Raw genomic sequence first — 21,173 nt, 5'->3', positions numbered from 1 at the left:
TAGTCTGGGTTAAAATTAGGGCCATGTTTAGGTTGTGGGTATTTTAGGGTTTAGTGTATAGTTAGGTTTAATTAAAGTTAGGAGTATGTTTAGATTTAGATTAGTTTTTAGTTTTGGTTCAAATTAGAGCCATGTTTAGGTTATGTTTGGGTTTAGTGTATTTTTAGGTTTAATTAAAGCTAGGGGTAAGTTTAGGTTTAGGGTAAGATTATTTTTAAGTTAAAGGTACCACTTTATTTTCGGTCAAAGCTGGTTAAACACCCAGATGGCAAATGTAGGTGCGGAGACTCAGAGACAGTAAAACTGATCCTCATCCAAAGTAAGAAGTGTTCGTCCCAAAGGAGGAAACGGTTCAGAGCAACTGGAGAAACAGTTTTTACTGTGATCTACTAAACCTGGATAACTGGACCAGAATGAAGTGGACTGATGGACTATCTGCACAGTATTGGTCAGTATAAACACATAACGGTTACAGTAGAGGGCAGCAACACGCCATTGCAGCGTCTGGTCTGCCAAATAGAATAAAAAGAAGAAGAAGGTTCAGGTTAGAGTTTGGGTGTGTTTAAGTTTAGGTTCAGGTTTAGAATATGATTATGGGTAGCTTTGGATTGAAGGTACAGTTAGGTCTAGGTTAAAGTTATGGGTATGTTTAGGTTTAGATTTAGGGTCTAGTAAGGTTTGGTTAGGTTCAGGTTAAGGTTATGGGCCTTGGCGGAGGCCTTGGCATGTTCTGCCAATCTAGTAATTTGTAAGCTCTTTCGATGTTTTGTGAGCAAAAAAGAAATCTTTACTTGTAAATCAACTATTAAATAAAGCTCCGGATAAATATAGTAGAGTAAAAACAAAACAAAAAACCTCCTAACTGTAATGGCGTAAAAGTATAAATTACCTCTTGAGTTAAATGTCTCTCCTGGTGTCCCAACACACGGGTTGTGAGGACCAGGGATGTGTTGTAAGCAGAGGTGGCAGCAGAGAGATTCTCTGCGACAGACCTGAGCCAGCGAGGCAGAGACCAGGAAGATATCATGTGTGCGGCTGCCTGGAGGAGGAAGGAAAAATGAATAATCCAGGGCAGCTCCCGTTGGTCTGGCGTGGGTCTTGGAACATTCTCCTGATATGTGGAAACAGACGAGAGCTCCAGAGCTCATGGGAACACGAGACGGCAGGTGATTCCTGATGAAGATGAATCAGAGCAACAAGCTGCTGATGTCAGGGCCTCACGTAGTCCCGAGTCCCAGCAAGCACTGTCCACTAAGTACGTCTGTGTCTCCCGTTCACGTCACAAGTCAGGAAACACCTAGCACTTATCGTCTTTATCAATTAATCTGAAGATAATATTATCAGTTAATCCATTTATGGTTTGGTAGGCTACAGCAGTGCCTGTTCTAAAACTGCCTGTTTGCTTGTTCTGTGGTCAAACTGCAGAAATAAAGCTGCAAGCAAACTGCAAGAGTAACCTTCAGCTGAGCTGTGGAAAGTAAAGACCTGCTGCACAAAGAAGATGGTAAAGAATCAGTCGTAGCTGTCGTGAACACACGGTTGTCAGGAGGATCGACTACATCACTTACGTTGATGAGTCCCAGTCACGCTGGTCACCTATTTATTCGTATTTGATCAAAATTGAACGTATCACATGTTCAAATTGCACCAAATTCAACACCGCACCTCACTTGGCCCTTAACAATACTCCTGCCAAGTGTGAAGCTGATAGGACGAACGGTTCTTGAGATATGTGGGTCACATACAGACAGACAGAGATTTGGAATTAGTAAATAAATAAAACATCAGTAAACAGTGAAGAAGGCCTGTCACCATAACCTCCAGCTCAAGCTGACATCATTAAACCTGACATCTTATCAAACCAGCTGACAAATATGACTGATTCTTAAAGCTTCAAGTTGCATGCTGTTGCTCGATGGTGGATATTCATCGCTAAGATTATATTCTAATTCTGTTTGTGCTTCATTGTCTGTTCTGAGTTCATGTTACATCTGTCACTCGTGGCACCGAGGCCAAACCAGATAACACTGGAGACAACGGGACTCGAGATAAGAGAGGAATTCATTCCTCAGCACAACTGCAAGACTCTACCAGAGATCTTTACATTTCTGCTTTTACACTTTTATTCTGTTTACACACACACACACACACACACACACACACACACACACACACACACACACACACACACACACACACACACACACGGGCGCTAGAGACTTACTCTAACCTTAACCATAGTTACTACTTGCCTAACCCTAGGTTAACATAAACCCAACATTAAACTAACCTTAACCTTAAAACATGTCTTAACCTTAAAACTGAATGATTTACATTATGGGGACTTGATTTTTGTCCCCATCATGTGATTGTGTAAAAAGATTTAGGTCCCCGCAACGTGAGTAATACCTGGACCACACACACAAACCTAACCTTAACCTTACTTTAAAACGTGTCTTCAATTTAGAATTGAATTATTTACTTCACTCTGTCCCCATAAGAAAGACAGGTTCCCTTAATGTGCAACAACTGGTTCACACACACACACACACACACACACACACACACACACACACACACACACACACACACACACACACACACACACACACACACACACACACACACACTCATCATTGCTGTTAAACGACTTCAGTAAACTGCGTAAAAGCTTTTTCGTGATCATTTAAAATTTAAGATTCATTTAACTCACTATTAATAATGAAAAGTGTATTATATCATAAACTCAGTAAAAAAACCATGATGTACCAGTGATTCTAACGGTTCCCTATGATCCACACAGAACATTCTGGCTCTGCAGCTGTGGGGAGTGTGTGTGTGTGTGTGTGTGTGTGTGTGTGTGTGTGTGTGTGTGTGTGTGTGTGTGTGTGTGTGTGTGTGTGTGCGTGTGCGTGTGCGTGCTGTGATCTTTTGACGATGGCGCCCGTGTACAGAGGATCTTAACTGGCTGAGTGGAGCGATGGATTGCATTATTAGCTCTCCCACTCTGGCTTCTCGACGTGCATTCCTGCAGAAGAAGTGAGTCCTCCTCCACCTCCTAATTATCCAGATGATTACTCTTGCAATTCAAACGACTGGCGAGGAATAGTCTCCGCTGCCCTCGTACTTCAACATGTGATGTGGTCCAGTTCATATCAGATGTGATCCAGAGTGCGACTGACTAAAGAGCAGATTATCTCTCTGTAGAGGCAGTGCATTGCACGTCTGACTCAGCAGTGGTTTGATGAAGCTGAGGCACAGTTTCAGTTCACATATCAAGTAATTCACACTTCTAACATTTGTGCATCCAACTCTTTCCTCCAGTATTCTCCAAACTTTGATATATATGTGACCAAACATGAAGCTCTATAGCATCAGCAACCTCCTCCGTCACAACCACCTCCAGGATTCAACCAGGAGCAAACACACAGCCGTGCACACGTTGGGGCAAATGACATTGCAGCTGCGACGCTGATGGAGGCACACGCACATTTGTTTTAGTTACCATGGCAAATGGGTCTGTGACCACTGGAAAGAAAGTGCAAATATCTGAGCATGACAACTACTTTTAATGTGTAAGAGGACGTATGTGTGAGTATATAACAGGAAAGGGTGGAGAGATTTTGATCATTTCTGAAAGGAACATAATCCACCCCCCACTTGCTCTCTCCCTCCCTGCCACCTCCCTCTCTCTCTCTCTCTCTCTCTCTCTCTCTCTCTCTCTCTGAGTCCCAGCCCCTGAAGGTGTCATAACTGTGCACTCTCTCTCTCCCCCTCTCTCTCTCTCTCTCTCTCTCTCTCTCCCTCCCTCCCTCTCTCACTCACTCACTCACTCTCTATCACCGCCTTTCAGATCTTTAAAAGCTGGTGCTTTGCTGTTTCTCTCTCGATCTCCATTTGTCTCCTCTGGCACTGCAGGGGACTCAACCGGCAAAGCACCAAGGAAGACTACTGTATAGAAACAGGAGGAAGACCGAGGGAAGGAGAGAGAGAGAGAGAGAGAAATATACATCCAGAAATAGCATCAGCCACATTTAACTGATAGAGAGTGACAGTGTGAAGAACCTAAGACCTGGACAGAAAATGCCTATCCTTTCTAACTTAACAGCCATTGTTTTGTTGCTGATTGCCCACTGCGGATCGTGGAGCGGGGCAAACCGCTTGGGGCCCTTCAAGGTCTGTCCCTCCTGCAGGGATCCACTGGGGGCAGGTCGGCCCCCCAGGGACCATAATGTTGCCGGCAGCACATCAGTGTTGGCCCAGGGAGAGCCCTGTGGTGTGTACACACTGAGCTGTGCCAAGGGGCTCCGCTGTGTTCCCCCACCACGGGAGCACAGCCCCCTCCAGGCTCTGTTGCAGGGACGGGGTATTTGCGCCAAGCACAGCAGGACTAGTCCCACTGAGAAGCCCCCCCCCACAGGTAAGATACTGTACATACACACACACGTGCATGAAATCACGTATGCACATATGCATACATGCATGCATGCACCTATAGATGCACATGCATGGGAACTGCAGGTAGCCTTGAATTGCACAGTGGTTTGTTGAGGATGTCACAGTCACCTCACGTGATTATATACGAAGTGAGAATCCTGCATATCTATAGATTGCATGTGATGCTGTGTCACTCACCAACAAAAAGAAAGCGCAGTTAGTGTGTGACATTTAAGCCTGGATGCATTTTGTGCACCACATCTGCAAACCTCCACAATCCAAGACTCCTCTGCAGCGGCTCACTGGGATAAAAATGTCTTCATAGTCCTGTCATTAATCTGAAATGATTCAAACCTCAGTGGCTATTTGTGAATATCATTCAGTGAGAAACAGTGTTTAAGTTAAAATGCAGATTTATATGATTTGTTCGTTTCAGTGACAGTGTGCACGACAGTGATCTGTCCTACAAGTCATGCTCTCTGTGGAGAATTCAGAATGAATGTGAAACTGTCACAGTGTCACCTACATCCTGATCAAGCAGCTTTTCATTGCAGTGATCTCCATCTACTGTTCAAACGGAGATACTGCGATTAACTGTGTGAAAAGGACACAGTGATGGACATTAGGCGTCTCGGTGACCATCCTCAGATAGAGCTCATCTGTGTCTCCATGTTATAATGTAAAATGTGAGAGTGGATGTGGTTTGAAGATGGTTTCCTGTCACGTTCTCATGCTGCTGTGTCGTTTCCCCTCAGGTCCACATCCCTCACACAGCGGTGACATTGAAAAAGTAAGTTCTTGCTCTTATTTCACAGTCTTTGATGAGTGAAGCTGACGGACTCTTACCTGAATGGCTTGTGTCAAGCATTATTCATAACCCAGATTTCAAAAATACACATCAGACGTGCTGGAGAGGGTTGAATGTCGAGCTGCGTTGTAGAGAGTTAGTAGCACAGATCCTCTGCTGTCTTGGGTGTTGCAGTGGCATGTACACACACTGCTCTAAAGCCATGCATTATGGTGCATGATGTGTGCGCTGCTATGCGGCAGAACTAATTGAGCATGATGTGAATCAGGAAAGTTTCAAGTCTGCCGCTGCCACCACAGATTATTTAGACTTTACAAGCTGATCTGCAGCATTTGAACTGAAATGTCTGACAGCAGTCGCACAAATGATGAAGATGAAACCGATTAGTTCCACAAAGTGACACAAAAACGCACAGTCACTTCTCCCAGTGACCTGAAAAGCCAAAGCATTGTGTAACCATATGATTATATAATGTTATACAATATGTGACATCTGATATATATAAATATACATATCCCCTGCTCCTGGCTCTGCTGCTGCATCACAGTGGCTGATCCTCTGTGATTCACATGGACAGATTGTGTGATCAGAGAGGATCTCTGCCAATCAGCTGAGGGGGGGGGGGGGCACTCTCCACATGGAGACAGGTCCTCTCTCTTTGCCTCTGGTGATGTTTGAAGACACACTCTGCGTTGCTGTTTTCAGGCACCCTGCCGCAAACTGCTCAACAGTGTCCTGAGGGGTCTGGAGCTGACCATCTTCCAGTCTGACCGCGACATCTATATACCCAACTGTGACACCCGTGGGTTCTACAGGAAAAAGCAGGTAGAGTATTCACCTGAATCCACACGAAACACTGGAACTTTGTTGGATGTGATGTGATACTGTGTGTTTGCTGCACTGACCCGGTGTCACTGTGCACGTTACTGTCAGAGCTGCACTCCACTGCAGATTTCTGCATCCACAGATTTGTCTGTGGCCACAGGGGCTGAGAATAACTGACACTTCCCCCTCGGAGCGTCTCAGCTGTGGGCACAGAGAATCAGGACTGCGCTATGATGACATATCATTTTCTCTCTCTTCCTCTCTCACCACCTTTCCCACTCTCCCACTCGATCTCCGCCCTCCGTTCCCTTTCAAAATCTCCCTCTCTGTCTTTTCATCTCGCACAGTGCCGCTCCTCCAAGGGCATGCAGCGTGGCCATTGCTGGTGCGTGGATGAGCTCGGCACGCCCGTGCCCTCACGTGCCAGCGAAGATGGTACTTTACCATGCGATGGGGAGTGAGGGATGAGTCTGTCCTATTGCTCTGAGCCTGGAGGAAGAGGAGGAGAAGGAGGAGGAGGTGGCGGAGCAGCAGGAGCACAGGGAGAGGGGGTGGCTTTAGCTTGTGCTAGACACTGCCTAGACAGGAGGCAGCAGGGATAAACCACTTCCTATGGGAAATCCACAACAGTTAACGTTCATGTCCTCTCTAGAAGCAAGACACACACACTCTCACAGTCACAGCGACAATAACATCTGCCTGAATGTTCAACAGTTGCAGCAACGTCCTCTGCATCGTCCGGTGACATGCTGCATGCTCACATTAACTCTCCGTGAACTGCCTCAGTGATCCGAGCGGTATTACTCAGAATGATCTCTATATTCCCTGGCTCTTGTCCTGGCTTTCTGGTAGATTTTCGTTTTCCTCTTTACTTTAGGATAGCTGACACTGCCTGTGCTCGTTCTGATCTCAGTGGGCTGAAATACTGTTACGCAGGTGATGTGACACAAGACGTTTGAAAAATGTGTCTCCCTCACCGTCCTCTCTCCCTCTCTCCAAAGATACACTGATATCAGCGTACCTAATCGACAGAATATTTCTTTTCTATTAATTTATTTTTGAGTATGTATTTCCATCAAGTACTGCTTGAATCTTACAGTATCTTATATATATGTAAAGTCAGAAAACATAGTCATAAGAATATGATCTTGGATGCTTCTGTTCATTTTATTTGTCAAAATGGCGTTCTGACTGCTTATTAGTTGATTGTTTGTACATATGTTGGAAATTTTGTGGTCGACTGTGTGTTCTGAAGTGGCAGACAAAAAGCTTACGGCTGTTACCCTTTTCAAAAAGTTGTAAGGCATATTTTTATACACGTCAATATAATATTTTATATATGAATTGTTGGTTTATTTAATGAACTACAGTACAATGCCATGTATTTTTATATTGTCAGCAGTTTCTTATTTAAAGACAGAGATTATTTTATTTCATGTTAGGGGAAGAGGCACCTTTATGGCAAAACTTCACTTCACATTCATCAGAGCTCTATTCTATTAACTGCTGTACATCTTATGGTTATATCTCATGTTTTTAATTTCCTTTTTTTATTTATGCTTTGTTCATTTGAGAATTCAGAATGTCCATGTTACTAGTATGTTTTATTTTGGCACATCATACTATAAATTCTGATTTCAACGGAGGGATAGAAAATAAAAAGATCAAATTTGTTATTGTTATAGTTCGTCTTTCCCTAGTCCTTGCAAAAGTCATGAAATTGTGTGATTAAAGTGTGATTAGAATTTATCTCTTTCTGACCTTGTTGTGCCGATGTGTGTGTGCCGTGATGACAGGTCTGTGCACAAAGGACCTTTAGATTTGCAAATATGAAAATAAAACTTAATGATGATAAAAATGGAGAAGAATAAAACATATATTAATATAACAACAGGTGTTGAGTGTGTTCTTTCAATAACATGCACATGAAGCAGAACTGATGACTTTAATGATGCTGCTGTTATTGATATTATTGATTATTCAGGAGCCTCCTGTGATTTAACATCTATTTTTCAAGATATGCTGAGTTAATAACAAACAATATAACATAAAATAGCAGTAGAGTTTATTTAATCTAAATTTATTAAAGGTACTTTTATTTGACTTAACTACTTTAATCATATTTTAGTTTATGTTCCAGCAATGCTTACTATTTACTTTACTGATTCATATTTTACAATAAAACAAAAGATCATCAGATGAGATATGATGCATCACTGATACTAATAAAAGTATTATTTGATAAAATGATACTTCACATGATGAATTTCTGCCTTTGGAACTCAAATAACATTTTGCTGATAATACTTTAGGACTTTCAAGTATTTAAGTCTTAAGACTTTTTATATGCGGGTGGTTTACATAAATACATCATTTAAATACATTCACCCATTCACAATTACTACTATAATATTTCATTCAATATCTCTTTTACACCAAAGTTTGCAGCTTTATTAAACGTGTCGACTCCGCTACCAGAGAGAAGTTCGTCTTGTCTGACGTCATGCACCAGAATCTGAGAAGCTCTCTCACCTTGCTGTCATATGACGTCAAACATTTCTGTTGCATGTAAATCATAAAGCATAAAAAAACACAAACATTCACGACTATTTACGCACCAACGCCCGGAAGTTCAGTGTTCCTCATAACGTCAGAATAAAGAGGAAGAAATGATCGCGTTCACCTGAATGTCATGTTTTATGATCACAGCCGATAGAAAACCTTTCTACTCATCTGACCTGGGAGTGAACGTTGATTGAATCTATTCAAATGCAGAAATAATCCAGATGTTCGTGGGTTCCAGAGGAAAGGGGATTCGTTCCCAGTGTAACCATCAATAATGCTGTTTACTCACCAGTTTTAAGCTCAGGCTCAGCATCAAACTTCATTTCTTTACTCACCTCCGCTGTCTCCAGCCGACACTGATGTGCTCCGTCGTTTCTATACCTGTTGTTTCTAATGACGTTAGCATGCTAATCGTCGTACGGCCCAGGGCCAAGTCGACTTTCCTTAACGTCACCGAAGCGTCCGGTCGGTCCTGAAGACGTGGCTGTTATTAAAACCACAGACTGTATATCAGGAAGCTGTGATTGGCTCCAGCTCCACCCAGAGACCCTCTGGAGGATGAGGGGTGGAGGTTCATGGATGGAGATGTGCTCTGAAACAAAGATGGACGACATGACACATGTGAAGCAAAAGCATGTTGATCGCCATCTGGTGGCTGACTGCAGCAGAGCTCGTACATCCAGCCTCCTTCATATTAACGGATGGGACATGAACCAAAATCATTACATACATGTTAAATCATTTTAAGTAGTTGTTATTGTTCTGATGTGTGTTCAAGTGTTTCTGATAAGTTTTTGTCTTATGATTGACAGCTGAGACTGACTCTGGATTGGTCGAGTGCCGAGGCTCCGCCCCTACATTGATTCTGCTCGGACTCTGGCTCCTACGGCACAAGATGGCGGCGCTCATCCCCGGGATGTCGGGGCTTCAGTTCAGGAAAGTGGGAGGAGGCGGAGACTTGTTGTCCATCGTTATTTACAGTCTATGACTATAGAGAAGAATAGAACAGAATAGAATGTTTCTTTATGTCCAACAAGGTGGAAGTTCGTCGTCTGCAAACACAAGAAAAAACAACAACTTAAAAAACAAACAAGCAATTAGTAAAACAAACACATGGACGAACTCATATGATACATTCAGAATCAGTTAAGTTAAGGATATTGATGGTACTTTGGATGAAGGACTTCTTAAATACATATTTAGTTGCTAGACGGACTCTATAGCGCCTCCCAGAGCTCAAAGGCTCAAACTGTCTGAAGAGTGGATGGGAGCTTTCCACCAGGATACTTCCTCGTCCTTCCTGTAAAGAGTCGAGCCAACGGCCTTTGGGGTTTGCCAACTGTTTTGGTTGCCATTGCCACAACCCTAGAGAGTTTATGCGTAGATCTAGAGTTTAGGTGATCGTACACGATAGTGCTAGTGCCTAACACGCGGCTGCTGAGTTTCCTGAGGAGATAAAGTGAACTGTACCGAGATGTTTAAAATTTCCCACAGTTTCCACATGTCGGCCGTCGAGTGAAACTGTTTTCAGATCTTGTTTTGTAGGAGATAATAAGTTATTTTGTCTTACGTTGATTTCTAGCTGGCTAATACGACTCCGTGTCTGAAGGGCCGTAGTGTGAGCCAGATAGGCAGCTTCACCGAGAGACTCTCGTCTTGTCAACACGGTGATGGCTGAAGGTCTTGGCGAGCAACCGTCACCACCGCCACCGCAAAAACATCCCTAAAAAAATGAATCCAAAGAGTTTTCAGGGTCAGTGTTTGTAATTTATTGCAAAACAAACGTAGTAAGAAAAACGAAATGCAGAAGTCCATGAGTTGCTGAGACTCTCGTTGAGGCTGAGGTCAGTGACGGTATCTGCTGTCACCCGCCTTCACTCTCATGTGTCACGCTCGCCGTACTCACAGATCAGCGCCGGCCCTCACACCCGAGGAGGGAACCTGCTCACAAAGGCAAATAAAAACAACGATAAAGAATGTGAATATAAAGAAACTTAAACGCGGCTCCAACACAAACTGTAAATATTCATAAGAAGAAAAGTACATGATGGTGATGAGGATGAGGAACACAGGAGGATGGGTACAGGTCCTTCCTTCGTGCACAGTCACTTCTGAAGTGAACCTCATTCAGCAAAAAGAGAAGAAAGAAAAGTGCCTGAGTTCCTGTGAATCATACGAACATTATTACTGATGTGAAGAGCGTCGTCCTCACATCCATTTACTGTGAGGAACCGTTCGCCAGCAGTGAAACTGAAAAGACACATTAGAGCACATTAGAGTCATGCTGCTTTTCTGCCATTACCCGGCACATAAAGGATCATTCTCTCCCCCGTCTCCACACGGGGACTCAGCACATGCCTGTTTCCAAGGTAACAGCATAGAATATCCCATTGTCGATGCATAATATGAAATGAAGGCCTTTGCAGAAAATGAAGGAGGAAGCATGATCCTTTGTAGAATCACACCACCACATGTCCTACTTCTCTATCTGGGCTGCGTTTGCTCTGCTGCGACTCGTTTCTGTGCATCGAGCGGATGAAGCCGGCGACGTCTGTTCTGTGTAACTCAATTTAAACTATGATGTGAGGAGAGAGAGTGAATTCATATTCCACAATACAACGTTTAAAGAGTCTCGGATGTTTAGAAAAGGTCCAGATGTTAAAGCTCATCTTCGTCAGAAACTGTGATTATTATTTTCATATATTTTAAAAACACACATATTGCTTGTATCAAGGAAAGTAGCCGAGAGTTGAAACCAAGGCTCCTGCATTGATTTGGTCCTCATAACGGAGGTTTCAGGTATTTACATTTTGGTCATTTAATTTGTTTATCGGGGGCGAACACATGTCAACATGATGTAAAGATTTAACCGGGGGTTGAATTTAGTGTTGTATATGTGGCACATTGGTAATGAAAGATAAAGACGAGTCCAGTGGGACAGTTACTGAAGTTCTCAGTTATATCAGGGGGAGTAGAGCAGGTCGTCCTCTGACCAGAGAGTCAGCGGTTCGATCCCAGTCTCCATTATTCCACATGCTGAAGTGTCCTTGGGCAAGATACTGACCCCACTGCTGGGCTGTTCTATAGAAAAAGTGTTGCAGAGGTGTGAATGTGTGTGTGAATGGCAAAACTGTACTGTAACGAGCTTTGATTGGTCATCGAGACAAGAAAAGTGTCATTTAAATACATATTTACCAAATGAAAAGATCCATCCCTCATCTGTACACTGGTCCTTTGACGGTCATGTGGGCGGCTTGATCCAATCCCAGCTCACATTTTGAAAGTGTGTCACAGTCCAACTTTTTTATACCTCGAACTTTGCTCTGCTGCTCTTTTCTTTCTCTCACAGTTTCATGGACGTGCAACAACAAATGACCAGTGTCAGTTTAGTGACAAATCTGAAAACTGTGTTTCTGCAGGACGCTCGGTGCTGTTGGTTCTGTTGGTTCCCTCAAAACCTGAGGCTGACACTTTGCTTTGGGGTCTTTCTGCCCCCTAGAGGTTAAACATCTCTTTAATGCACAGCTACTGTGTGTGAGTTACATTTACAACTTTCAACTTTATTTATGTAGTTTCAGGCACATCTGTAAAACATTTAGAGGACGAGATAACGTTCAAATGTTCAGAGCTGTATTCAGATCGACAGTTATCTGAAAGTTTTCAAATCTATAAATCTGAATTTCTTTAGAAAGATAAGACAGCATGAACCCATAAAGGTAGCTCAGCTGTGTGTGCATGCCATGATACTATATCCTGAAATATGGTAATAATAATAATATCTGAAAATAATGACATACGTTTTTTTAAAAGAGGAAGAAAATATACACTTATACTTCAACTCAACTGCATTTAAGAGTGAAATATTATACTTTTTGTGTCTTTACATTTTTACTGTTGTAGTTTTTTGTCAATATTTTACATAAAAATTACGGATATGGTTAAACCGGATTTAACCAGTGATTCCCAGCACTTTGTCACTGAGTAATATAATATAATAAATAACTTGCAGCAGAACTTTTCTATTAAACATCTCATGACGTCTCAGATCATATCATATAATTGTGAAGGGCCCGACTGCAGTAATAAGTCATGTAGGAGCTGGTGTGACGCTCACAGTGACGCTGAGTGAGAGCTGTCATGTCAGGAACAGAGACAAAACATCCAAACACACAATCATCATCATTTTAGTTTTACTCTTCCTCCGACAACACAAATATATATATATTTATATTTCTGATTATGTTTCTGACAGGCAGTTCAGAGAGATCTTCAGTTTACAGTGAATCAAAACAGAAAAAGCAGCAGCGACTTCTGACATTTAAGAACCTGGAAGATTACAGCATTGTCCCCGTTAATCATTAGTGCATTCATATCAAAAACACATGTTCACTGCAGTTTATGGTTAAAATAATAAAATAAAATAAAATTGAATATAAAAAGATCAAAACAAACATATTGACAATAACTTATGCTAATTATCTACCCTGAGGTCTAAAGTTATTCAGTGAAGACAGAAACAAAGACAAACAACTAACAAACATATTTAGAATCATTACAGTATTGAAATAAAGTGTGTGAATAATCAGTCTGATCACAACCTGTAAACCTCTGACTAGAAGTACTCAGAAGTAAACAGAAGTACTCAGAAGTACAAAGAAGTACTTGTTTTGACGTTGAGGGACGGTTTGGAACAGGTTTTTCAAGTTTTAGAAAGATGTCTGATATTTCCGACCGTGGATCCTCACGCGAACGCCACATAAACCTGCGAAGCCCCACCCTCTGAGGTCACATGACGCAGCATCGCAGTTTTGACTGGCCGCTGTCAGCTGTCAGTCACGGACTCAGCACGTGGTTTATAAAAACACGCAGGGCGCTGGGAGGAGACGTTCAGAACAAACATGGTGAACGCAGCGTCCGCCAGGGATCCGCAGTCCACCCGTTGATCCGAGGACCGTGTGACTCAGCGGGAGTTGGACCGGTGACCCCCCCTGCTCGTCGGTGCGAGGGACCCGGGGGGAGGAGCGGCGACAAACCGGCGTGTGGCTCCGTGAAGGCAGCGCGCAGGAGGAAGTGTCCCCCGCCCGCTCCAGCCTCTCCGCCCGCGGTCATGGCTGCTCCCGGGAACTCGGGGGCCGCCTCCAGCCCGATGGTGATCCTGGCGCCGAAGACCAAGACGAAGAAGAAGCACTTCGTCCAGCAGAAGGTGAAGGTGTTCCGGGCCAGCGACCCGGTGCTCAGCGTCTTCATGTGGGGCGTCAACCACTCGGTGAGTCGCTGTAGCCGGGCTAACGCGAGCTAGCTCCCGTAGCAGGAGCTCAGCGGGGAGGCGGCGGGGTGTGCGCCGGCCAGCTGGGGCTCCTCTGGGCCTGGGTCCGAGCAGGGTCCCGGCACCGGGGCCCCGGACCCCCGGAGGCCCCCGGACCCCCCCCCCCCCAGTCCACCAGGTCCTCCACTGCCTGTTCGTGTTCAAGCTAATCACGGAAATAATCACAACATTAATCGGTTAAACATTCATATTACAACACAACTATTCATTTACTGCACTTATTACTTGGACATTACTGCATTTGTATTTGTATTACATATACTAATATTATAACATGTATTCTTCTTATTATACAGATATGATGAATACATATAGAGGCGATACAAGCACAAAGGGCCCAAAAGCAAATGTATTACACATTTTTACACAAATACCCCAAACCACTGATAGATACATGAAACCTGTATGTGAATAAATAAACATAAATACAATAATTGAGGTTCCAGCTTCTCAAATGTAAGAACTTCCTGCTTCTGTTGTGTCATCAAAGTAAAACTCAATAAAACAAGACATTTGACAACATGGACATATTGGACTGTTATCTGAGGTTTGATAAAAAGTCTGCACATAATTAGTTTTGATTGATTTTAATAAACTACGTGTTTTCTCTTTGCAGATCAATGATCTCAACCAGGTGCCTGTTCCTGTCATGCTTCTTCCTGACGACTTCAAGGCCAACACCAAAATCAAAGTGAACAACCACCTCTTCAACAAGTAAGACTCACGACTCGGGTCATGGAGAAGCAGCGGCTGGTTGAGATATTAATAAAAACACATGTCTCACTGCCTCTGGTGCTTTCAGGAAACGTGAACAAATCCGACCCTGGTACCAAACAATATTAAATTGTAATAGATTCAGATTGGATGGGTCTTTTGTTTTGGTGAACGTCTCCACCAGAGGTCAACGTGAAGATGTCTCTGCCCTGACAGACCGAAGAAGGAATAATCAGTAGTTACAGGATGTGCTGCGTCATGCGAGTGTGTTTCTAGTAAAGTTTATGGGTTCAACTTATGTGTCACTAATCCAGTTGGGTTTTGAACACTGGGAAATGCCAGAAGTGTCTTGATGAGTTTTCATGGTTAAAGCCTGAAAGTGCTCATGAAGCAAACTGCACTGAGTCGAAAGTCGTTCAAACTTCAGTGGAGATCAAGGCTGTGGAATGTGTTCACGTTTTCACTTTGTGTGTCTTTCCACTGTAAGTTGGGTCATAGATTTCATATCTAGTTGTGAAGGTGACGCAGGCGTTCGAATGTGTGTTCAGGGATACGTGACGCAGGAGTGGAAGCTCTGAATGTCGGAGAAAGAACTTCACTCTACTTTCACCCCTGCTGATGATGTTTGAATTCTTAAGACTTTTGTCCCAGAGAATGAAACATCTGATTGTTTGTGTGTTTGTGTCGGCACAGAAAATGTTGCATCAGCCTCCTCCTCCTCCTCCTTCTCCTCACCCTCCCGCCTTCTCTCCCTTTTGCAGAGAAAACCTTCCGGGACACTTCAAATTCAAAGAGTACTGTCCTCAGGTCTTCCGAAATCTAAGGGAGCGCTTTGGTATTGAGGATCTGGACTATCAGGTAGGTGATGACGTGCTCAGGGTGCAGAACAAGTACCAAGACCAAATCCAAAGGAACATGACTATAGGAGCTAATAACCCTAATAATGACCAAATAGGCAGATTCTTCACATTTGCTTTTACATAAATCTGATGTTCATATGAAGACGTTTCTCTGCTCATCTGTGTGCGTCTGATGCCCAGGTGTCGTTGACTCGCAGCCCGCCATCGAGGAGCGTAGACGACCAAGAGGGTCTGCTCCTCAACTCCTACGACCGCACGCTGGTCGTCAAGCAAATCTCCAGCGAGGACGTGGCCGACATGCACAGCATCCTGTCCGAGTATCACCAGGTGAGGAGTGCGTGGCTGAACCAGAAGTCTAGCAGCTTTCAGACCTGCACTGAAATCCTTATATCCCCTGAAATGATCCAGCGTGTATGTGAGAACGAGGAGGAGCCTTTCACCTGTTTGATTTGTTTCTTTGGTTTTATTTCACGTCTGCCCTCAGATCTGTGTCGAGCAGATACTTCAAAAAGTGTGTGTCTCTCACTTCAGGCTGCAAATGTCACTGAGTGACCTTTTGGCTGCTCTGAGCTGTGAGAGGAATGTGTGGCCTGTGGTCGCTCAGCCTACATGGAGCTGAGAGGCAGATGAGGAAAATGGAACCTCTGTTTCCCAGTGTTTTCCCTTTTTGCGTATTTATTTAGTTGAATGAACTCATTGTTATCGTTTGCAGGTTGAAGTTTATAATATCAGATTTCTCAGTCCCACTGGTGCATGTTTCAGCTGTTTTGTATGAAGCTCTGCTAAAGAACTGAGGATGAGATGTCGTACACACACAGAAACAGGACGTCTCTTCTGTAGAGGCCTGAACCGTCGTCGCACTTTGGGCTTTTAGACATTTGAAGGTTTAGGATCAGGTTTCGATGTTTGGCAGTTATAGGGATTTCATCATGGATGCATGTGACCTGCCGGGGCCTGACTGTGTGGAGCTTGTATGTTCTACCCGTGTCTGTGTGGGTTTTCTGCTGATACACCGGCTTCTTCTGTCTTTAACATCCTGCTCGTCCAGCGGGTTTCAGGGGACACTGAACCAGGCCAGTCTGAAGTCTATTTTAACTTCTGACAGTCTCGCCTGGATGGACTCACTAATTCATTTATATCCTAAGTGACCTTTTTAGAGGCTGCACTCGATAGAAGTACGTGTTCTCTGTTGCTGTATTTTAATCTTTTAGAATACACATTGTGAATAAAGCCCTTATCTGTGGTTCCCTCCCTGCAGCACATTGTGAAGTGTCATGGCAGCACCCTGCTGCCACAGTTCCTGGGCATGTACCGGGTGGGCGTGGACAGCGAGGAGACGTACCTGATCGTCATGAGGAACATGTTCAGCCACAGACTGATGGTGCACAGGAAGTACGACCTGAAGGTGAGAGGAAGAAACAGGCTGAGCTTTATTTAATCTTTTAATTACACTTCCCAAACAACATCAGTGCTTCACTACAACATGCAGAAGTCCAGTTTCCAGGACACATAGAGATAACAGCTTAGATGCTGTTTCACACTGGAGCTGAAAGGATGAACTGACGGTTCTACAGATATGAGACACTCATACACATTCTAGATTATTCTTACAATGCATTGAGGCTACAAGCAAGTAGAACTGAGTCTCATAGATCTGTATCTCCTGTACCATCGAGCCACAGACAGACAAAGAGTTCTAGAATCATTAGATAGATGTGTGAAGATTTAGTTTTTCATGGTTGATCAGACAGAAAAACACATTTGCAGATGTGATCTTATGATTCAAGAAGCTGTGATGGGCTTTATATCCTGTTTGTATTGACCAAACCGCAGCTGCAGCCGTGATTCACTCCCTTTGCTTGGACTTTGATCTGTTTGCATGTTACATGTATGAGCCCTGATCTTTACAGCTCTCTTCTGGCAGGGCTCTCTGGTGGCTCGTGAAGCAAGTGACAAAGAACGGGTGAATTCAAACATCTCTCCTACTTTCATTTTGTCTGACTTTTATCTGTGCAGCTGTCGCCTCTTTACCTCAAACATCCCGCTGAACTCTAAGTGTTTGTGTCTCAGGGTAAAGAGCTTCCCACCTTCAAAGACATGGACTTCAGGAACAACCTGCAGAAGGTGTACGTGACCGAGGAGCAGAAGGAGAAGGTCATGGAGAAGCTGAAACGAGACGTGGAGGTGGGTGACATGTTTGTTTGCAGAACTCAACCACACAGTGGCGCCGTCGTCCTGCACCAGTCCTGAGTTGCAGTGGAGGATGGAGGAGATTCAGTGAACAGGGACGGAGCTGGATTTAGACATTATGACATTAAACTACAGCAAAAATGGAAGAACAAACATTTAGATCATGTTTAATAATGTTTGTCTTCTTTTGTAGTAATTAGTCCTACGAGGTCCGGACAGTTTGAAACTCATTAAGAATGTTTTGAGGAGTTACTTGAGAATCACAACTGATGCTGATACATTTTCTTTCAATGGATTAATCGACTGTTTCATCTCTTTCCTCAGTTTCTGGTGAAGCTGAAGATCATGGACTACAGTCTGCTCCTCGGCATCCACGATGTGGGCCGAGCTGAACGGGAGGAGGAGGAGGGGGAGGAGGTTTCCAACGAGGAAGAACCCGAGGCGGAGAACGGCCTGGCGATGGGCGCCACGGTGGGATCCTATGGAACCTCTCCAGAGGGAATCGCTGGTTACATGTCCTCCTGCAAACCTCTGGGGCCCGGAGAGTTCGACCCGTATGTGGACGTGTACGCGATCAGGAGCTGCGCAGGTGAGCCGGTGTCGAGCAGCGTGTGGAACTTCATGATCTGGTTTAGTTTCCTAAGGGAGCTGTTACGTTGTTGCTGTTTAAATAACGCTGACTGTTCTCAGGAGCTCCTCAGAGGGAAGTTTACTTCATGGGCCTGATCGATGTCCTCACGCAGTACGACACCAAGAAGAAAGCTGCTCATGCTGCGAAAACCGTCAAACACGGGGTGCGTAACACGGGAGAGGGTGGGGGGGGAACGCAGTCAGCTGATCAGAGTTTACTGTGACATGATGCAATGCACGATGTGATGTATATGAATGATGATGGTCTCTTGTTTCTCTCTCTGTTGCAGGCCGGAGCTGAGATCTCCACTGTCCACCCTGAGCAGTACGCCAAACGCTTTCGCGACTTCATCTCAAACATTTTTGCGTAAAGGTGACGGAGCGCCGCCCACAAACTGATCCAGCCGAAGCTAAAAGTCAATAATATCATTGACCAGAAATTGTCATTGCACACGCGGATCTGAGGCGCGACTACAAATTTCTGTTGCAGCAATATAATGTACGACTTCTGATGCATATATTTATTTTTAAGATTTAAAATTGCATTTCTTATAAATGTTCAGCACTCTAAATGGAAGCGAGGGTACTTGGAAACAAACTGCTGTTGATCAGTGTTGGAGCTGTCAGACAACATCGGGGACAGATCAAGTATCGGCGTATTGACTTTTTCACTTTGCTCTGGTTCTTGAGGACGAACTAAATTTGAACGAGACAGATTTTCAGTCTCTCGTTGAGAGTTGGAAGAGGAGATTAAATTAAATATGAAGCCAGATACGACAGTTTATTCTCGTTTGTCCTCGGCCGTCGCCCCGACTCTGCCGTGTGAAACCATGTGTAACGTCTTCCAGAAGAACGCTCTTCTCACTCCACCTTCGCCTTGTCAAACACTTCCAAACACTCCTTCAGTACGTCACACAAACTAGTTCTGTTCTCTCCCGGACGTTATTAATCTTCTCCTCTTACTCAGCCAAAAAGTCCCAACATGTCGAACTGTTCCTTTTTTAAATCGTAGAATAATCTTTGATAAACAGGTGTGGTGTAGATAACAGGGTGAATGTTGGGAGTGCCAAACGTGTGGGATCAAAGATTTGTCAAAGCAGGATTTGCACTTTTATTCAGTTGAAACCGACTCTGGTGACGGAGAAGTTCAATAAAACACAATTTGAATTGATCGGATTCTGTTTAACGCCAAACTCTCGACTAAATTTCTAATAAATTCAGTAAGATCCTGTTTCGACCTGCTGCTACTGTCCTGAGGGATCAGATCAGAAGTGGGCAGGTCTGAACGCACCTGAATCAGTCCTGAGGTCCGAGCCACATTCTTATCAGTGTGAACCTGGGCCACAGGAGACAATCAGCTGACGTCTCTGACTCAACACGGATCACCACACAATGACTCAAGCTTTTCTTCTCACACACACACACACACACATGTCATCTGACTCCAGGGCTGTCACACATCTGGGTTTTCAAATGTATCTGAAAAAATATCATATCATGTCAAATTAGTTCTGCGTTGACTTTTAGAAACAGTGACGGACACATCTGTCAACTGGGTAGAAACAGCAGGATTTGCTTTTCGAACACAAATGATGATTTGCATAAAGAGCAGGAAGTCGACCACTTGACATCTGATCTCTCATGTCGCCATCAGCTCTGAACTGGGTCTAAATGCTTGGTGTTTAAACGGGGAACATATCTTATTATTTATCGTCTGAGCCGAAGCTGCGTTAACGACCAGGATCGGTCCCGACGCTTTAAAATGAAACGCGCGTCGACGCTTCCTGAAAATGAGCCCGTTCATCAGTCTCCCTCTTCTTGGAAAACGTGTGCTAATGTGAATCATTGTCATAGGATAAGATTTAGAAAAAGAGGCTTAGCAATAGAAGCAGGAAGTGTGTGTGTGTGTGTAGTGTAACGATGTAGTGCTAACCAGGCTACTTAAATCCTTTGACAGTAACACTACATGTCAGTAGCGTGTGCAGTTCGCCTTAACACAGTGAGAGGATGCAGCGTTCCGACTCCGGTGAGGCAGCGTAGAGACACTGACTCCTCATCTACTCCATGATTGCACATGTTGTATTTTTGCAAATCGGCTTTTGGACCAAAATATATTTTATGAAGAATTTCTGAAAAGTGTTTGACTCGTTTTTTTTCGAAAATGTTTTTACTGTGTTTACGTGTTTCTGCAGGAGGAAATGTTTCATCTGTTGACACCCGACACTTTCTTCAAGTTCCCGAATGACCTGATTGGAATGTAGAGGTCAAAGGTCAAGGTCACTATGACCTCCATAAATGTGTTAGCCATTCAAATTTGGCACAAATGTTAATTTAGACTGACGCATTAACTTGTAGGATTCAGGTGATCAAACCTCATCACCTGGGAGTTGCAACTTGACTCCGTTTCTCTTGAATTCAGAGGTTGTTTCTGATGGTTTTGAGTCTGAACTGGATGTAGATTGCGGGAGGTGGTGGTTAAATTGGAGATAAGAATGAAAACGCTCGCTCTCTACTTGTCTCAGTAACGTATTACATCTGATTTGGGAGGTCAAAGGTCACAGTGGCCTCAAAAAACAAGCCTCTTGAACATCTTCAGTTTGACCTCAGGGAGTTTCTTTAAACTGTTTGGTCTGGTTCTGTTATTGTCGATGCATTGAAGTTTTACACTCTACTTTACTTTCCAGCTGATGTTTCCTCAGGTTTTCAGTCACCGTCTGATTATTATTTGTCTTTAAAGGGACGAAGAACGTTCATCAACATGATTCCAACATGTCAATGTGCCAGATGCAGCCACACAGGCTAGTTGACATCTGCAGGC

At 43.8% G+C, this 21,173-nt stretch overlaps 2 protein-coding genes across 2 annotated transcripts; both read left to right on the top strand.

Annotated features, from left to right (window-relative positions):
* The first annotated feature begins 3,225 nt into the window (after nucleotides 1-3,225).
* On the top strand, nucleotides 3,226-7,958 carry igfbp6b (insulin-like growth factor binding protein 6b). Its single transcript, XM_034590584.1, has 4 exons — nucleotides 3,226-4,420; nucleotides 5,193-5,227; nucleotides 5,951-6,070; nucleotides 6,418-7,958. The coding sequence occupies exons 1-4, from the start codon at nucleotides 4,084-4,086 to the stop codon at nucleotides 6,529-6,531; spliced, it is 606 nt and encodes a 201-aa protein (XP_034446475.1). The 5' UTR covers nucleotides 3,226-4,083; the 3' UTR covers nucleotides 6,532-7,958.
* Nucleotides 7,959-13,409: 5,451 nt separating this feature from the next.
* pip4k2ca (phosphatidylinositol-5-phosphate 4-kinase, type II, gamma a) lies at nucleotides 13,410-19,125 on the top strand. The gene is made up of 10 exons (XM_034590580.1): nucleotides 13,410-13,901; nucleotides 14,578-14,675; nucleotides 15,437-15,533; nucleotides 15,716-15,862; nucleotides 16,794-16,940; nucleotides 17,460-17,498; nucleotides 17,606-17,719; nucleotides 18,050-18,314; nucleotides 18,416-18,519; nucleotides 18,646-19,125. The coding sequence occupies exons 1-10, from the start codon at nucleotides 13,425-13,427 to the stop codon at nucleotides 18,724-18,726; spliced, it is 1,569 nt and encodes a 522-aa protein (XP_034446471.1). The 5' UTR covers nucleotides 13,410-13,424; the 3' UTR covers nucleotides 18,727-19,125.
* The last annotated feature ends 2,048 nt before the right edge of the window (nucleotides 19,126-21,173 follow it).

Source organism: Hippoglossus hippoglossus, chromosome 7, assembly GCF_009819705.1.
Source record: "Hippoglossus hippoglossus isolate fHipHip1 chromosome 7, fHipHip1.pri, whole genome shotgun sequence".
NCBI classification, from domain to species: domain Eukaryota; kingdom Metazoa; phylum Chordata; class Actinopteri; order Pleuronectiformes; family Pleuronectidae; genus Hippoglossus; species Hippoglossus hippoglossus.
Note: the sequence above shows the minus strand (reverse complement) of the source record. Positions and strands in the feature narration are given on the sequence as shown.